Genomic DNA, 18,050 nt, shown 5'->3' on the forward strand with positions numbered 1-18,050 from the left:
GAGGTGGAGGAGATGCAATTCCTTTACCTTTGTCCTTTCGAGACAATTTGGGAGGCATTTCGAGTTCAAATATTTTTGGTTTGAAGCTTCAAAGTTTCCTTGGGAATTTTCACAAACAATTGGTGTGCACTGTATAACTTGTTCTTGAACAAACAATTTTGATTCTTCAAAACCCCCAAAAGATCAATGATTAATCAAACAATCTATTACCAAGACCTCTTCTTAGGATGTATAGCTTCAAGCAACAACGACCTCCAACCCAACTTAATGAATCCTCTAACACAAACATCAACCCCAAACTCCTCTCTTCAACTTCGAACTTCAAGCTTATACCTTTCAATCCAATCTTACAATCCAAGTCTCCAATGTTTGTTTATGCAATGTTATGATTATAATAGTGCAAAATCAAGACAATATATATAATGGATATATGTATGGATTCATGGGGAGGGAAAGTATATATAGAGAGAAAAAGTTGGTTCATGCAACACTACCCAATTAATAAGCCAAATGGGTCTCTTATATGCCGATTCACGCTGCCAGAAACCGGTTGCCAAAGTGGGAACCGGTTCCCACTGGTCAGACACTCTAATGTGGATTGGGACCACTCTTGAATCGGTAGCAAGATTGCTGTACCGGTAGCCAACCTCCAGTGATTTGAAGCTTGAACTTTTTAAGATTTGTACCAGTAGGGAAAATGAGGGACCGGTAGGAAATGGACAGTATGTTTTTAAAATTGAAAATTCTTTTCAGAAACTTCCATCAAACCTATTGAAACACTCAATGACAAAAAAAAAAAACTATAATCTAAAAACAAAAACTCTTTTTGGTTGTTTTTCAGTTTTTTTATTATTATTATTTTTTAAACAAAATAAAATTAAAAACACATCATTGAGAAGTTAACCAAAGTTTTTTTTTCAAGATCATACCTGATCCAATTTCCAGAGAATTTTTAGAGATATCTATGAACACAAATTCTTGACACCACAAAGTAGTCAGTCAATTTCAATTCTCAGGAAATAATCACAACATGAATTTTCAATTGCAAATATTAATGAAACAGTTAGAAATCAATCTAGCAAGTTCAAGTGTGTGTGTGCAATCTATCTCATCAATTTTCAATCAATTATCAATAAATCATTGTCTAAACCATATTGATCAGAAAGCATCAAGATAAAATTGTCTTTGAGCAATTTTTCTAAGTTAGGTGGCTTTTACTCTAAAGAGCAGACAACAATTCCCCAATTCAACTTGTCTCCACCTTTCTTTTCACTCATTTAGCTCCACTTCAAAGTCTCGTAGGAGCTTTCGACCACATCTCAATAGGTAGCATTTTCCTAAACAGAGAATTCAGCATTTTTTTCTTTTTCTTTTTCAAGCTGATTTTTTTCATTTTGTTTTTAAAGCTCCTATATATTTTTTTAAATAATAACCTTTATAACTTTTATGATCAATATACCCTAGTCAACAAATTAAAGATTTTCAATCAAATTTTTCAGATTAGGACTAGTGCACAAAGGTTATGAACTTAAGAGATTCAAATCTAAACATCCTTTAATCAATGCAAATGAACTTTCATTGTATAGATTACAAGCCAAGAATCTATTTTTAATCAAAAATCATGTGTCCAAATATGCATTCAAAGATAGATCATAAATTCAATGAAAGAATTTTACAAATATATTATGAAGACTATGATCAGAAACTCAAACCTAAACCAAACCCTAACAAGTGATCCAATGGCAACAAAATTTTCTTTTAAACACAAACCATGATCACTAAATTTAATAGGACTCAGTTCAAAGGTAAAGTCCTTTTGGAAACTTGTTCCAAGGACTCAACAGGCACATACTTGATTAAATCAGACTTTTTAATCCAAACATTTCTCACTCTCAATTCCTGAAATTCTTTTACATTCTTTACCTTTCCCTCAGGCAAAATTTCAGTTTTAGAAACCTTAGGTGTCACATTCTTTTTCTTCATAGAATGCCCCTTTTTCTTAGCATAAGAATTTTGAGAATGAATTTTAGAAAAGTCTTTCTTTTTCCTGTGAATACATGAGTTATACTTATATCCATTCTTTCCACAAAAAGTACAATGCAACAATTTAGGCACATAAGACATATCAGAATGTGATGCATCAGACAAACATGGTTTAGGCATAATAGTAGGTTTAACAAAAGTTGTTTTACCTTGATTATCAGAAGAACCTTTAACAAATCCTAACACTGTTTTATTATTCACATCCTTACCCATGTTGATTATCTTATTCAAACTATTATGACTCAAATTGAATCCTTTCAGTTTATCTTTTTCAGAATTCAATTCAATTTCAAGAGAATCAATTTTTAAAACAAGACATTCCTTCAATGAGTTAGCAACACTTACCTTATCCTCCAGAATGATGATCTGCTTTTCAAGCTCAGTGATGACAGAATCATTTTCAAAAGTTTTCCTTTTTCCTTCATCAATCTGTTTCTTTAGATCTTCGTTCTCTCCTTTGGCTTGGATAAGCTCATTTGCTAGCTTATTGATTGCCTATTTGACTTCAATGGTTTCTTTGACCATCTTCTTCAATCTTTCATCGTCCTTTTCAGCCTCTTGCACTTGTTCATCATGAACTTCATTGGCTTCATTATCTGAAATATCAGAATCAGATAAAGACATGACATGAGAACCTCTATCAAGAAAAGCGACATAAGAATAATCATTAGAATTATCCTGAGGAGAATCACTATCACTTAAAGTAGAATTTTCAGACATAAAAACTTTCATTGCTTTCCCTTTATTCCTATCCTTTTGTTCTTTCTTAGGACTAGGATAAACAGTGGATGTATGGCCTTTGCCACCACAATTCCAGCATGTGAATTCAGTTTCTTTGGATTCTTCTACTTTCTTTTCATTAAACCTAAACTTTGATGTTTTGTCAAAGTTTTGAGGATTATCCATGTTGCTATTCCTTCTCATCTGTTGTCTCTGCAAAATCTGACTGGATTGTCTTGACAAGAATGCAAGATCATCATCAGAGTTGTCATCTACAGAATTCTCAACCTGTGTAGATTTCAATGCAAGATTTTTCTCCTTCTAACCTAAATCAAAATTCTGCATCTCAAAATTTTTTAATGAACCTACCATCTCATCAATTTGACAAGTAATCAAATCCCAATGTTCAGAGATGGTTTCAACCCTAATCTGAAATCTTTTAGGTAAAGACCTTAAAATTTTCTCACAGATTTTTTTATCACTAACTTTTTTCCCTAAGTGACGCAGTTCAGAAATTATTTCAAGAAGATCAGAATAAAAGTCAGAAAAGGATTCATCTTCTTTCATCACAATGTTGCCAAATTTATAAGAGAGCACCTGGATTTTGGATAACTTCACTTTTGAAGTTCCTTCATGAGTAACCTGCAAAATATCCCAAGCTTCTTTAGTAGTTTTACAATCAGAAATTCTAGCATATTCAAATGGAACAACAAAATTAACAATTGAATATAACGTTTTGCCATTAGTATCAATACGCTCAGTTTCAATAGCAGTAGAAGTATCTTTTAACTTTTTGACTATTTTACCATCCACAGTTGTATCTACTGTAGGAGGTGTATAGCCAGTTTCAACTATAGCCCAAGTTTTACCACCAGAATTTTACAAATAAGCTCTCATCTTTGGTTTCCAAAAATTATAATTATCTCCTTCAAATAAAGGACCACGTTGATTAGAACCACCTTCTTTCAACGTATAAGACATGATGTCAAAAACAATTTTTGAAAACAAATAACAAAACTAAACTTTCCAACAAGGATCAACTCAGTGTATAAAGATCTGCTCTGATACCAAATTGTGAGTCGTACGTAACGAAAATTACTTAGGAAGTTTTAGTTTGTTTAGTAAAACAGATCTGTGTCCTTAACAACTTTGCTTATTTTAGGTTTTAACAATTAAACAGTTAATTCCATGCAAATAAAATAATACAAAGTATAAAGTTAGAGATGACACCAGGATTTTAGCAAGGAAACCCCAGTTGATAAAATACGTCAACTGTTATGGGAAAAACCTCGTGGACTGTGCAGTCCAAAATAAACCAATCTACTATACTTGAAACAAAGTATACCGAACTTTGACTCTGGCTCACACCCTATCGTTCTACACCACACCAACCACTGACGATCCTCTGGCTTTGCGACTCCTCGTCCAACAGCAACTTGATCTCAGACTGACACTCGATATTTGTAGAAGAGTAGCAGGTAGATCAAACAACACTCCACGAATGCTTCAACCCTTTCAAAAGTGTGATTGTGTTTACCTCTGTTCTTCAATCGTCTGAATGATATAAAAAAAGATATACTTCGTCTGATCGATGTTGATACGACTGTATGATCACGATCAGGATTTAAACTCCACAACTCTAACCTATCTAGGTGAACATGTGTATGTTCTCGGAAGACTACAGAAAAATCAACTTTGATTTTATGAGAGGGATTTTCTTCCTAAGGCTCTGTATGATATATGAATAATAATTAAAAGCCGTGAAGTAAACCTTGTGTATGACATGGTTTATATAGAGGTTTGCAAAGTCCTATTCCTTCATAAAATAAAGGAAATCTCGCGCATAGGACTTTAGAAGGAAAGTGGAATCAAAAAGGGATTCAGCAGAACAAGGTAACTTGTAAACCTGTTGCACTTAGGACTTATGGAACCGGTTCCCACTTGGCTGAGAGTTATCTTCAAGATGTAGCTCCTGGAACCGGTTCCCAAATCTTGAACCGGTTCTCACTTGACAGACTCCAGCCTGAAATTGGATTGTCTGTATTTTGGTAACTCTGACCATATACCATGTAGGTAATTGTGTCCTAAGTGGGAACGATGTCTAAATCGTCCTTCTTGCCTTTTCAATGATCAACAAAACTTTCCTCTTTCTTCAATCTTTGAATTCCGCAGTCGATGTCATGTCTTGATATGGTAACTGAAATTACAACTCGACTAGGACTTTGTTTTGTTACCGAAATATGCCAATTTACAAAAATATATCTCACATGTTTAACCAACTTTTGTACTTTATTGTGTTTCTCACCAACATTTGTAACAAAATTTAGTCATTGTAATCTAGTTTGCTTTAATGAGAAGTTGTTGCACATTTTATAAATTTTGCCTATTTTTACTTTAAAATTTTGCTACAACCCTTTTTTATTGCTTTGTTAATGTTTGATCTTTACTAGAGTAACACTGGCCATTTCAAAATGCTTTGTGTTGGTTAATGCGCACATATGCTGATGAAGCTTTTAATAAGTTTAAATTTGTGTTACAAATTAAGATACAGAATACCACTATTTACAATGAATTGACGAGGATTCTTACTACTTATTAAGTGATAGCATAGATAATATAATAAAATTTGAGGTATTGCAAAAGCAAAATGTGGCAAAATTACAGTAAACTTGGAAGTATCGACAGGAGGTCATAGAAAACACTATCAATCTTCGCACTTCAATATATATATATATATATATATATGTATGTATGTATGCATGTATAATATATGTATGTATGTATGCATGTATAGATATAAAAAGTGGAACCTGAAGGTCTCTTGGTTTTATTTTGGTTAGTTCTAGGCCCCAATCCGAGCATATTAGCAATGTTGAGTCTTAGACTTTAACTAACTCAGTGTTGTTTCTTAATATGTCTGTTAGAATTTAGACCATCTACTTAGTGGGTTCAATACTAAATTCAGCTTAAAGGGATATTAATTTACTATCTGATTTGCATATTGAGGATTATTTAGTATGTTCTTTACATCACAAAGTAGCTCAAGCAATGTTTGTTAGATAAGTTTCATGCATCCTCACTGGAATTATATATGCTCTCAATTTATTTATTTATTTATATTTTTTATTGTTATATTTATACCTATTAGGTGTTGGGTCCAAATTCTAATACAGTTACTGACAAGGCAACCTGTGTTCTACGAACTGGTAATGGAAGCAAATTTCCATGGAATGCGTTGTGATTTGAAAATGTAAAAGAAATGGTTTTTTTTTACAAAAAAAAAAAAAACATCTGAATATACGTCCTTAGAACCAAAGACAAAAAAGGATTGGAGAACCTATTAATAAAAAAGTAAAGTTTATATCAACAATCAAGACATTAAACATGTAAAAGTTATATTTATAAGTAAAGTAATTCAAGGAGGAAAGAAGAGAAAAGAAAACAAAATATAATGCATATATATAATATAGGGATAATTCTATAAAAATAGAGTTTTGGGGGTCAAAGGACAAAAGAATAAAGTCAAAATCAAATTTCCAAATTAATGAAATTTTATAAAAGTCTGACGTGGACATGAAAAATTACTATACATCATCTTTTTATTCCCAAAATACCTTTTTATAGTTGTTATGAAATTATACTGCTACCCCTCTCATATCTAGATAAAGAAACACATCTATGTCAATCCTCTCAAACTTTCCTTCTCGGGCAGTTCCTCCTTCCTTACACTCCCGAAACTCAATGTCAAAATCACCGACGTCGCCAAGTCCAACCAAATCCGAGAAATTAAAAGATATTTGTTATTATTATTTTTTTTAAAAAAAAAGTTAGATATTTGCTACTTTGATACTGTAAACCTTCCAGGAAAATGGAGAAAGGTCTAGTTCTCATTTGCGAATATTCCAATTTTTATGGTGCGACTTGGATTTAACAGACCCACTTGAAGATTTCTTATGGATCCACAAGCATTTGCATCAACCTTTTGTATTGCCGAGCCGTGGATCGACCATTACAGATGATTGTGTTGGTTTTTTCATGATGTTTCGTGTTGGGTTTTTGAATGTCAGCTTGGATCTTGATTTTTCTTTTGTATGATACGGATTTTGGGTTTAAATCAGGTTTGGAGGAAAAGATGTTTTGGAGGGAACGTGAGAGAGATAACAAAAATTTACAATTTTTTTTTTTTTTTTTTGTTTAAATGGGTTTGCTGGTAAGGTGGGTGAAAGAGACAGATGGCAGATAGGATTATTGGTTGTTCGTTTGGGAAGAAGGGTTGTCATAGATGGGTTTCTCTCTCTAGATATGAGAGAAGTGTGTTTTGGGAATAAAAAGATGATATATAATAAATTTTCATGACCACGTCAGACTTTTATAAAATTTCATTAATTTGGAAAACTTAATTTTGACTCAATTTTTTTGTCCTTTGACCCCCAAAACTCGATTTTTATGGAATTATCCCTAATACATATTTCAATAAGTATTGATAGGGAAAAATAAACCTAACCTACCCTGACCTAACGATAGAGGCAATTAAGTGTTGACCAGTCACCAGACTTCTTCGACTTTCGAACGATAATATTTTTATTGGATAAGAATGATAATATTTCATTATCAAGGATAATGAAAGATGACGTGATTCAATAGGGTAAGGATAACCTTGGTACAATTTGAGAAAGTCAAAGGGGTAAATCATATCCCCGACAAATCTGGCAACAAACGGATCTCCTTTGATCTCGCACAAGCAGATCTCTTCTGATCCCACAAATGAACTGAAGGAGAGCGACTATAAGAATAAGATCCTACCAGTCAATAAAGGTACGACAAAAAATGATTATTAAATCCCTGTCTTTCTTTTAGACCTCCGGTGACTGACTTGATCATCGAAGAGCTCTTGGTAGGCACCACACCGGTGCCGTCAAGATTCATCGATCTTCTACTCTCTTCTTTGCAGGAAAACGGTGTCATATCGGATCGCGTTGATTTCTCCCCCAACAGTTAGTGCCGCCTGTAGGAAACGACAATTCCTTTAAATCAATAAATTACTCGGTTGGGTATATGCACTTGCGGTCTGGTATGGTAACTGGAAAGGAAACATCGTTGCAGGGATCCAGTCAAAGAGAAGGGTCGGGTGAACACCCAGACGTCCCGAATGACTAGGAAAGGCTTACAGCGTTAGAACTACAGGTCCAAACTCTGAATCAGGGTATGGACCAGTTGATCCAGCAAAATGCAGAGATCCTGCAACATCTTATCCCAGTGGGACCATCACCTTAACAGGAATTGTCCGACCCATATCCTCCCAATCTGAATGATGGGGGAGAACACGAGGAGGACCGAGAAAACGATTCTCCTCATAAGTTCGAGACAAAACAAAGCCAAGTCGGAAACCGACACAGAAAACCTCCTTCCCCGCCTCCGCGAAATCCCCAGCCTCAAACAAGCACAACCTTCTGTGTTAAGGAAAAGACAGAGAAAGTTACATGTTTCGACCTACAGATCGAGGATCTCAAGGTGAAAATGGAAGATGTAATGCGGGCTATGAAAGGGAAAGGTCATGCCGCCATAGATGACCCAGTGCAGAGGACCAACTTGCCGTTCAGCCCCGCTATTATGAAATGCCCCCTGCCTAGCATGTTTAGGATGCCCTCGTTCGAAAGCTTCGATGGGACCAAAGATCCCTTCGATCACCTGGGACCTTTCAAGCTCTTATGCATTTACACGCCGTGCTAGATGAAATCATGTGCCGAGCTTTTCCCGCTACACTTAAGGGATCGGCAAGAGTTTGGTTCAACAAGCTGAAGCCAGGAACCATCAACACCTTCGAAGAACTTAGTAAGCAATTTGTGAGCCACTTCATTGCAGGTCAGAGGCATAGGAGGCCGGCCACCTACCTGCTTACCGTGAAGCAACAGAAGGGAGAGTCGATCCCCGAATATATCACCCGATTTAACACAGAGATGTTGCAGGTAGAAGAGGTGGACGATAAGGTGGCTTTGACCGCTTTCATAGGAGGACTCCAAACTTGCAGATTCTTGTTCTCCTTGTCAAAAGAACCTCCCACCAGCATGGCAGAGTTATTGATCAGAGCGCAGAAACACATAAACGCTTAAGATGCCATGACTGCACGAAAGGAAAAGGAATGAGAGGACAAGAAGAAGTCAGCCCCTCTCGCTAAGGATGAAAAGGGTACCAACTATAAGAGATCATTCTTTAGCCAAAGTGATAGGACATATCGTGAGAAGGACTCAGATATATATACCGACTAACAATTGTTTCACAGCTGAAATTAGCCTTATCTAGTTATTTAAAATAAAGACTAGGGGCATCTCAGTTCATCATTTTAAATGGAGGGTAGCTCCCTCAAGTGTTATTTTGTTTTCCAATAAAGTCACTATCACCAATGAGATGAATGACCCTCATTTTTTACGCAATAAAATATTTTGTTTTCAGTTACCTACCTATGTGGTCATTAATGTTTTACAGAAAGCTAACAAAAAACCTAATTCCCTTACTAAAGGGACGAGCTGAGTGAAGCTCGTAAAACCTAATTCCTTTACTAAAGAGACGAGCTGAGTGAAGCTCGTAAAACATAATTCCCTTATTAAAGGGACGAGCTAAGTGAAGCTCATAAAACCTAATTCCCTTACTAAATGGACGAGCTGAGTGAAACTCGTAAAATATAATTCCCTTACTAAAAGGACGAGCTGAGTGAAGCTCGTAAAACCTAATTCCCTTACTAAAGGGAATAGCTGAGTGAAACTCGTAAAACCTAATTTCCTTACTGAAGGGACGAGCTGAGTGAAGCTCATAAAACCTAATTCCCTTACTGAAGGGATGAGCTGAGTGAAGCCGTCTTACTAAAGGGACGAGCTGAGTGAAGCTCGTAAAACCTAATTCCCTTACCAAAGGGACGAGCTGAGTGAAACTCGTAAAATTTAATTCTCTTACTAAAAGGACAAGCTGAGTGAAGCTCGTTCCCTTATTAAAGAAGTGACGAGCTGAGTGAAACTCGTAAAATTTATTCCCCTACCAAAGGGATGGGCTGACTGAAACCCATAAAGTTTACAACCAATATATTGGATTTTCAAAAGAAAAATCCAGTTTTACATCACTAAGAGTCATTGACCATGGGTTTGAATCCATACCCTTCCAAAACAGAACCTTGATTTGGTATCTGTATTAATTCCACCATTGGAAATAGCACCCAAGGGAAGATTACCTAAGGGAACATTAGTTCCCAAGGGTACTGTTCAAGTGAACGGTACCCGTGGCACTATTCCCGAGGGAACAGTGCCAAGGGCATTCAAGTGAACAATACCCGCGGCACTTTCCTGAGGGAACAGTGCCAAGGCAAATAAATAAATAAAATTTTACATTCCCAAAGCTAGACGAGCAAGCTTAGGAATGGGGGGCAACTGATAGGGAAAAATAAACCTAATATATCTTGACCTAACGATAGAGGCAACTAAGTGTTGACCAGCCGCTAGATCTCTTCGACTTTCAAACAATGATATTTCCATTGGATAAGAATGATAATATTTCATTATCAATGATAATGAAAGATGACGTGGTTCAATAGGGTAAAGATAACCTTGGCACAATTTGAGGAAGTCAAAGGGGTAAATCATATCCCCGACAAATCTAGCAACAAACGGATTTCCTCTGATCTCACACAAGCGGATCTCCTCTGATCCCGCAAATGAACTGAGGGAGAACGACTATAAGAATAAGATCCTACCGGTCAATAAAGGTACGACAAAAAAACGATTATTAAATCCCTACCTTTCTTTTAGACTTCCGATGACTGATTTGATTGTCGGAAAGTTTTTGGCTAACACCACACCGGTGCCGTCAAGATTTATCGATATTCTACTCTCTTCTTTGCAAGAAAATGGTGTCGTATCGGACTGCATAAATTTCTCCCCCAACAAGTATAGTATCATGTTGTCTTGATGTGGAAGAGCTTGCGTAAGCTCTGCAATTACTTTTGTCTTATCATTGGCTGTTTCAATTCATGGGCAAATTTAATAATTGACATCTAGATCTTTAGCTTAATTATTTCTTATATGATTTATTATACTGATCTTCAATTATTTGAGAGCTTAGTGCAGACGAATACACCAAGTTGGTACCTACTTTCTTTAGTCAATTCTGATTTGAAACAAAAGACGAGTAATAATCAAAGATATAGTTTTTAATTTTGTAGGAAATATTTTGAAACCATATATTCAAATCTAAGTACATAATTTTAGTAGAGACTGTGGTCTGCAGTGATAAAAATCTAATACAAGGCTACTAAATGAGCAAGTGTAGCTACAATAATTGATTGGTACACGACAGAATTCGGCATACGGCCATTGTCTTTTCGGAAGAAGAGTCCTTGGAATACAGGCAGGTTGATGAGAACCAGTAGGGCACATAGCAGTATCTGTAGTGCAAATTGATCTAAAAACTGAGTTTGCAAATCCCAAATGACATTCTTTACCACCCCAACGAAACTGAACAGGTTGACCAGTGCCAGTGTTGCTATAATGGTGAACATTGGGGAAGGGGCACCGAACTCCATGAGCTCTTGCTCGTATCTCTGGGACACTTCCTCGTCAGCCACCTTCGCGGTGACCACAAAACCAGAGCTGGTGAAGCCTAACACCTTCAAGATTGATTCCGAGAAGCCGAACAAGTAGGAAGTTAATCTTTTGAACAACCACATCCTCTGATCATTCCACCATTCTTGAGATCCACCTCCACACCAGAGGAACTCTGCATAGCTATATATGTATTTTGCAACGATAGCACATGCAAACGGAAGAGCCCAGTGGCTTGATAACTGTGGCACAACAAGATTAAAGTCTTAAAAACCGGAACAATTTATAGAATTATTAGATGATCATTTGACGAAAGTAGGTTAAGTATTTAAAATCTTTAAGTATCTGTTCTAAAAGTTTAAGGTCCATACCTTTGGGAACAAGGAGATGCCTCTAAGGGTACAAAGAGGAGGGACGGCAACGTAGTATAGTGTAGCCAAGCAATTTGGAGCCCAACCCATGTAGCAACAGTACGAAATTTGAAGTATTAGAGGGATCCTTCTATATCCATACACAAACGGGCAGTGTTTGGAGAGAAAAATCTGAAAATCACCTTCTGACCATCTCTTATGTTGAATTAGTGACTGCAATAGTGTTACTGGTGCAAGTCCTAAAAAACCATCCCTTCTTGGATTAAAATAGACAGGTTTCCAGCCTCTACATTTTATTACCAATCCTGTAATTACATCTTCTACTGGACATCCATACATCAATCCCATCTGCATATCAACATTTATGATCTCAATATGTGTGTGTGTGAGAGAGAGAGAGAGATAAGAAAAAGAACCTGGATCCCGTTCTATGCACACTGGGCAGTTCTGTACACGTGAGAAAAATGGAGATCGGGGTGATGGATGTGTACCCCAGGAGTGATCTCCACCCTCTCAGTGTACAGGAGAGATCCGAGTTTGAGAGGAAGAGAGAGAGAGAGAGAAAGAGAGACCTCGTTTCCCCATAGAGTGTTCTGTTCATAGGTACAACTTGCAAGAACTTTGGATGTCTCTTCGAGCACATCTGCACTTTGTTCAACCTTTGTATGATCAATTTGTGTTTTCCACTCTGCTTTACATTCCTTGTCGTACTTCTTCCCGGACAGACTATCTCTCCGGTGAAAGCAACCGCTACCGATATAAAAAGGCCCTCCATTAGCATCCAAACCTGCAATCTCCAGCTTCAACCACAAGTTTCTCAGTGTAGGAAACTTGTAAAATCCTCTTACCATTTATGAATAAAAACTTCAAAACTTTGAGGTTTGAGTATTATGAAACTAGAGCTCTTGTTAATGCTTAATTAATTAATTACCTCAATGATTATCCTCAAGGAACTACCATAAATATCATTCTTTGTGAGGTTATCAAACACTTGTGGAAACTGAACATAAGCAATCTGGTGACCTTTCTCTTCATCCATGAAAAAACACAATGCTTCTCTCACTGATTCCAAATTGTTAGAATACATGTCGCAGTCCACATTAAGGATAATCGGAGCATTGCTTATCCTTGATGACACCCTTATCTATTCATTGAATTATAACAACAATGACAATCATCATTATGGGAAAAAGAAAATTTTTTAAAAAAAATGACTACTAATGATACACAATTTGTTACTAACGTTGAGTTTATGAAATACGTAGTATATGTATTATGTACAACTAAATGGCATGTTTTTATATATGCATGAATAAGTTATGAAAATAGATAAATTCATGTAGGTATGTGTATTAAGAGATGGACAAAGAGTTTGAAAGTTGGACGCATCCAACTATATTTATATTAGTGAGAGATGCCTTAACAAAATAAATAAATAAATCAAATATATATGAAATGGCTTACATAATAAAATAAATAAATAAATCAAATATATAGGACTCCCATACTATTTATCATTTTAATGTATTACTCCCTCTTTCTCAATTAAGATGTCATTTTTAGGAAGTAGGAATTTTTAAGGGGACATGTGAGGCATGTCTTATTTCCTTAAAAAGTTACTAATTTGCCCTTTTAAGTTTTAAATATTCAAGTTAAAATTTTAAATTTAAAAAACATATATGAAAAGATGTAAAATATATTATTTGAAAAAAGAAAGTGACAACCATAGACAAATAAAAAAGAAAAGCATGACATTTCTTTCTTTTTTTCTTTTCTTTTCTTTTTTCTTTTTTTTTTTTTTTTTTTTTTTTTGAGCCAGAGGAGTACTCCGTAATAACCAATTGTGGACTACTGTATTAGCTTACCAGGGCATTCATGGCTCCTGCTTTGAAGTTGTGGTGGTATTGAGGTCTTTTCTCACGTGCCAAGTATGCCAATGTCGGCAAAGGTTGTCCTTCAATGTCCACAGCTTTGGAGTCTCTTCCATCAATTAATATCTTTGGGATTGACAGAAATACCCATAATATAAAACATGGTTGTAAATAATTAAGCAGGGATTCTGGTTTTAATATTTATTTATTATTAATAATATTGTTTTGAGGGGATGAACCATAATGTATGTATATACAGGGCGGAGTCAGGAATTTGGTTCAGGGGGGCATATTAACACTGATAAAATAATTTTTTTCAAGTACGTTGAAAAAATAAGTGTAACAACATTGCATTAAAATCATGAATAAAAAATGAATAAGAATAGAAAAAAGAAAAAGAATGTTATTGCACATAAATTATGTTTAAGTGCAAGAAATGAGAAATTTTTAAGAAAATGAAATAAAAAGAAAAAAATATGAGAGAATTTTGAAGGAAAAAATAGGTTTTAATTGTAGAAAAATAATGCAAAAGTTTTAAAGATGACAAAAGAAATTTGAAGTATAAGAAGAAAAAGGAATAAAGAATTAAAGACACTTTTAAAAATAGATAATTTTATAGGGATAATTTATAAATCTTATGAGGGTGTTTTTATAAATATTTACAAATTATATGCATAAAATAAAATAAATTTTAGTGAATTCAGGGGTAGAGGGGCCATTTTATTAATTTTAGGGGGGCATTATGTCAATTTTTTTAAATTTATGTATAAAAAAATAAAAAAAAATTATAAAGGGGCAGCATGGGCAGGGGGGGAGCTGCCCCTGGGCACATGCTGCCTCCGCCCATGTTTGTGTGTGTATATATATATATATATATATATATATATATATATATATATATATATATGAAGAGCAATCCAAAAATAGGAATCCAACTTTGTATATTAGTGGGTTTTTAATATTTTTTTATTGTATTGATAAGAGTGAATTTTTAAAAATATTCTTATTAAAAGATAATATAATACTTTCTCCCAAAAAAAACTTTTTTGAAAAAAGGGATATTTTTTTTTTATAGAGGGAAAACCTCTAGTGTACTTATTTAGTAAAAAATGATAGTTTAGAAATATTATAAAAAATAGTATATCTATTTTTGAAATGAAATGTATATTTTGAAACTATCTCAAAATAAAAAATATACAAGAATTTTGAGAAGGTGGAAATTTGATTTTTAATTTTTATAAAATTAGTAATTAATCATAATGAAATAAATAAAGTAAACAGTACTTGAAGAATGGTGTGATGATCCCGTTTGGTTATAGGCAAGTCCCACTCATTAAATCCTTTGTGCTCTTTCCGAAATTCATCTGCAATTCGGCCTAGCTTTGTAGCATCCTCGATCCGTTTCTTCATCTCTTCATACAATTTCTATAAAGTAGTAGAAAACAAAATGTTATATATTAATTATACACACACACACATATATATATATATACACACACACACACAAATACACACCCACCCCTAAATAATACAATTGTACAAGAAATACTCTTCTCTTCACCACCACTATTATTATTACTGTATTACTTATCCTGCAAACCCTGCTACTAGTTCAGTATAATTTATTTTTTTTTTTAATTTTTTTTTACGTAAATTGTTATGGTCCATAACATTTTTGTAGAATAAGGACAAATTTCATCAGTTGCTGTTGGTCCATCAAGCTAAGTCAGGCAGTGAACAATTTGTGCACACAAACTTGCATAGTGGTATGTTTTTTCTCTATAAAGGGACCCAGTGGGATTTGGAATCTGGACACTGCTAAATTGGATATACTAGGATGATAAATGAGAGGATAATAAAACAAGCTTGGATTTAAAAGAATATATATATATATAAATTTCAAGGAGAAAAAAAAAATCGCTTTCATATAAATAAAATCATCTCTCCGTGATTGACATCAAATGTACTTGTCACGTCCATAACTACGCCTTTTGTATTAATTTAAAATTTATTTTTGTCTTCAAAATGGTACGTGCCATGCAATTTCGTAAAGAGTCGGTCCACACAACTCAATAAATTATATAAACCATAACTTACCAGCGAACTAACTGGAAGGTGGTGGTGGTGGTGATTTGCTTTCTCTTTATTAATTTTTTCATGAGTATTTTATTCAAAACACAAGTAGAGTTGCAGTCATGTGACTGTAGACGCATATGATTGTAAACATAGAATGGAATTAGACCATATCAACATAATTATTGTGATTGTAAATTCTTTTTTAACTTCTCATGTTGTGTACAAAATATTACGATATGAGCTTTTTATAACATAATTCAAAAACAATAGATTTTTAGTAATTTTTGAAGACCATCTAATAATTCTAGTAAGAGGACCATAAAATAAATTTAGTTTTCGTACCTTGATGGAGGACCATTCTTCTACCATGGAACTACCATCTCGTGGTTTACCAACGGTGGAAAAATAAGCTGCCGGTGCCGGCGGTTCTATTTTGAATTTCCTGCAATATGGCAGCCAGTGTTTCAAGAAGCGAGAAGCCTCTAAAAGAGCATAGAACGTCAACTCGGAGCCGCCATCGTCGGAAAGATAGACGCTCAACTTTTCCGGTGGGTAGTCATAAGCCGCCATGGAGAGGACAGTGTTGATCACCATTATTGGTGGCTCTATTATAGGATCAGCAGTGCACACAAATATGTCCACCCCGGGCAAAACCTTCTCGTATCTGTTGCAATTTACAACACATACATAAATATAATATAAGCAAAACACGCACATAAATATACAACAACAACAATCAAACCTTTTTCTCAATAACTTAAGGTCAACGAACAATTTTTTATTTTTTGAAAACTAAAAATCAAAAAATTGTATAAAATATGCTTGGTCGATTCAGATTAAAATAAATATACATAGAACTGTCAAAAAATTTATGTTTTTTAAGTTTTGACAAACCAAACAGGTCATAATATTTTCATTCCCCTTTACGAACATAAATATACATATACGTGTGTATATACATATAGAGAGAGGGGAGATTGAGGAGAGAGACCTTTGGGAGAGCCGGTCTTTGAAGGTGTGACGGTAGACGGGACTCCATCGGATGGATTGAGTGATGAACCAGTAGAGAATGAACCAGAGCTCGGCCACGAACATACCAATCCAAGTCCATCTTTCTACTTCTCCTTGTGTTGGTAAACGAGTGGCTCTATAGAAACATATCAAACATATGCTTATACATACTGGTACTACATACAGTCGATGAAAGATGCGTCCCTTTGCTGCCTTTGTTTCAAAGAGTGGAAAATAACTATCTTTTCCCATCTCTCCCCGTGTGTGTGAGAGAGAGACAGAGAGAGGGTGTGGTGTGGTTGTTTAATGGAGTTGCATGAGAACCACTTCAGTTTAAGCTCTGTTTGTTGATTTTGACATGAAACAATTTTCAAATAAAGAAATTAGTTTTGTGACTTTTGTAAAATTTTCTAGGAAAATTAGAAATAATTCCCAAAATAGTACGTAATTATTTCCTATCAATGTTATCCTCTCCCTTTTTCTTTTTTCTTTTTTCTTTTTTTTCTTTCCCTTTTTTCCTATTTTACAAAGAGCAACACTACAAAACCCAACTACAAGTCATAGAAAATAGAGAATCCAAGTTAACTATTTTTTATTTTACTAAACACTATTTATTAGAGTCCCAAAAAATAGACGCGATAGCTATTTATACTAAAATTTTATGAACTTTTGTTTTGACAAATTGACCTATTGAATATGGATCTCATGTTTAATTAAATTATTTAATTGGCCCAAACTTAGTCCACTTAAATTATTTAACTAGTCAAACCCAGATAATTAAATAAAAAAATAATTATTCCTAATAAAATATATTGGGAATAATTATTTTATAAATAATCATCACAATATAGCCTGGCTCGACCCAGTTATGATTTTGTCCTTACACGTGCTATCATCTTATTAATCCAAGAAGCCTATAAATAGAGGCCTGGAGGAAGGAGGAAGGGGTCCAAAAATTCAGAGAGTACACAAATTGAGAATTCTAGAAATCCTAGAATTTCATAGAGAAATATAGAAACTCTGTCAATACTCATCCCCAGCATCCAAACCTGAAGTTGAAGAGCAACAAGCACATCAAATTGTGTCGTTCTTCACCAAAATTTCACGGTGATCAACAACAAGCACATCCAAAGCCGTGTCGTTATTCATCAAATTCAACAAATTCTCTCTGAAGGCGAAGATCAACAAGCACATCCAAAGTCGTGCCGTTCTTCACCAAATTCAACAAATTCTCTCTGAAGACGAAGAATAACAAGCACATCCGAAACCGTGTCGTTCTTCCTCAAATTCAACAAAGAACACCAAGTACATCAAAATCGTGCCGTTCTTTCTCTGTGATTTAACAAGTTTAACGAACCATCACACAAAACTGT

General features: G+C 34.7%; 1 protein-coding gene across 1 annotated transcript; it reads right to left on the minus strand.

The window, feature by feature from the left end:
- Window positions 1–10,939: 10,939 nt before the first annotated feature.
- LOC132309342 (cellulose synthase-like protein E6) lies at window positions 10,940–17,063 on the minus strand. The gene is made up of 8 exons (XM_059807660.1): window positions 16,658–17,063; window positions 16,009–16,330; window positions 14,875–15,015; window positions 13,585–13,716; window positions 12,651–12,863; window positions 12,292–12,519; window positions 11,720–12,067; window positions 10,940–11,590 (listed from the first exon to the last, which is right to left on the minus strand). Exons 1-8 carry the CDS (start codon window positions 16,927–16,929, stop codon window positions 11,045–11,047), a joined length of 2,202 nt encoding a protein of 733 aa, XP_059663643.1. The 5' UTR covers window positions 16,930–17,063; the 3' UTR covers window positions 10,940–11,044.
- Window positions 17,064–18,050: the final 987 nt, after the last annotated feature.

This window comes from Cornus florida, unplaced genomic scaffold, assembly GCF_030987335.1.
Source record: "Cornus florida cultivar Cherokee Brave unplaced genomic scaffold, ASM3098733v1 CherokeeBrave_3.0.0_Hap2_Chr01, whole genome shotgun sequence".
Lineage (NCBI taxonomy): Eukaryota > Viridiplantae > Streptophyta > Magnoliopsida > Cornales > Cornaceae > Cornus > Cornus florida.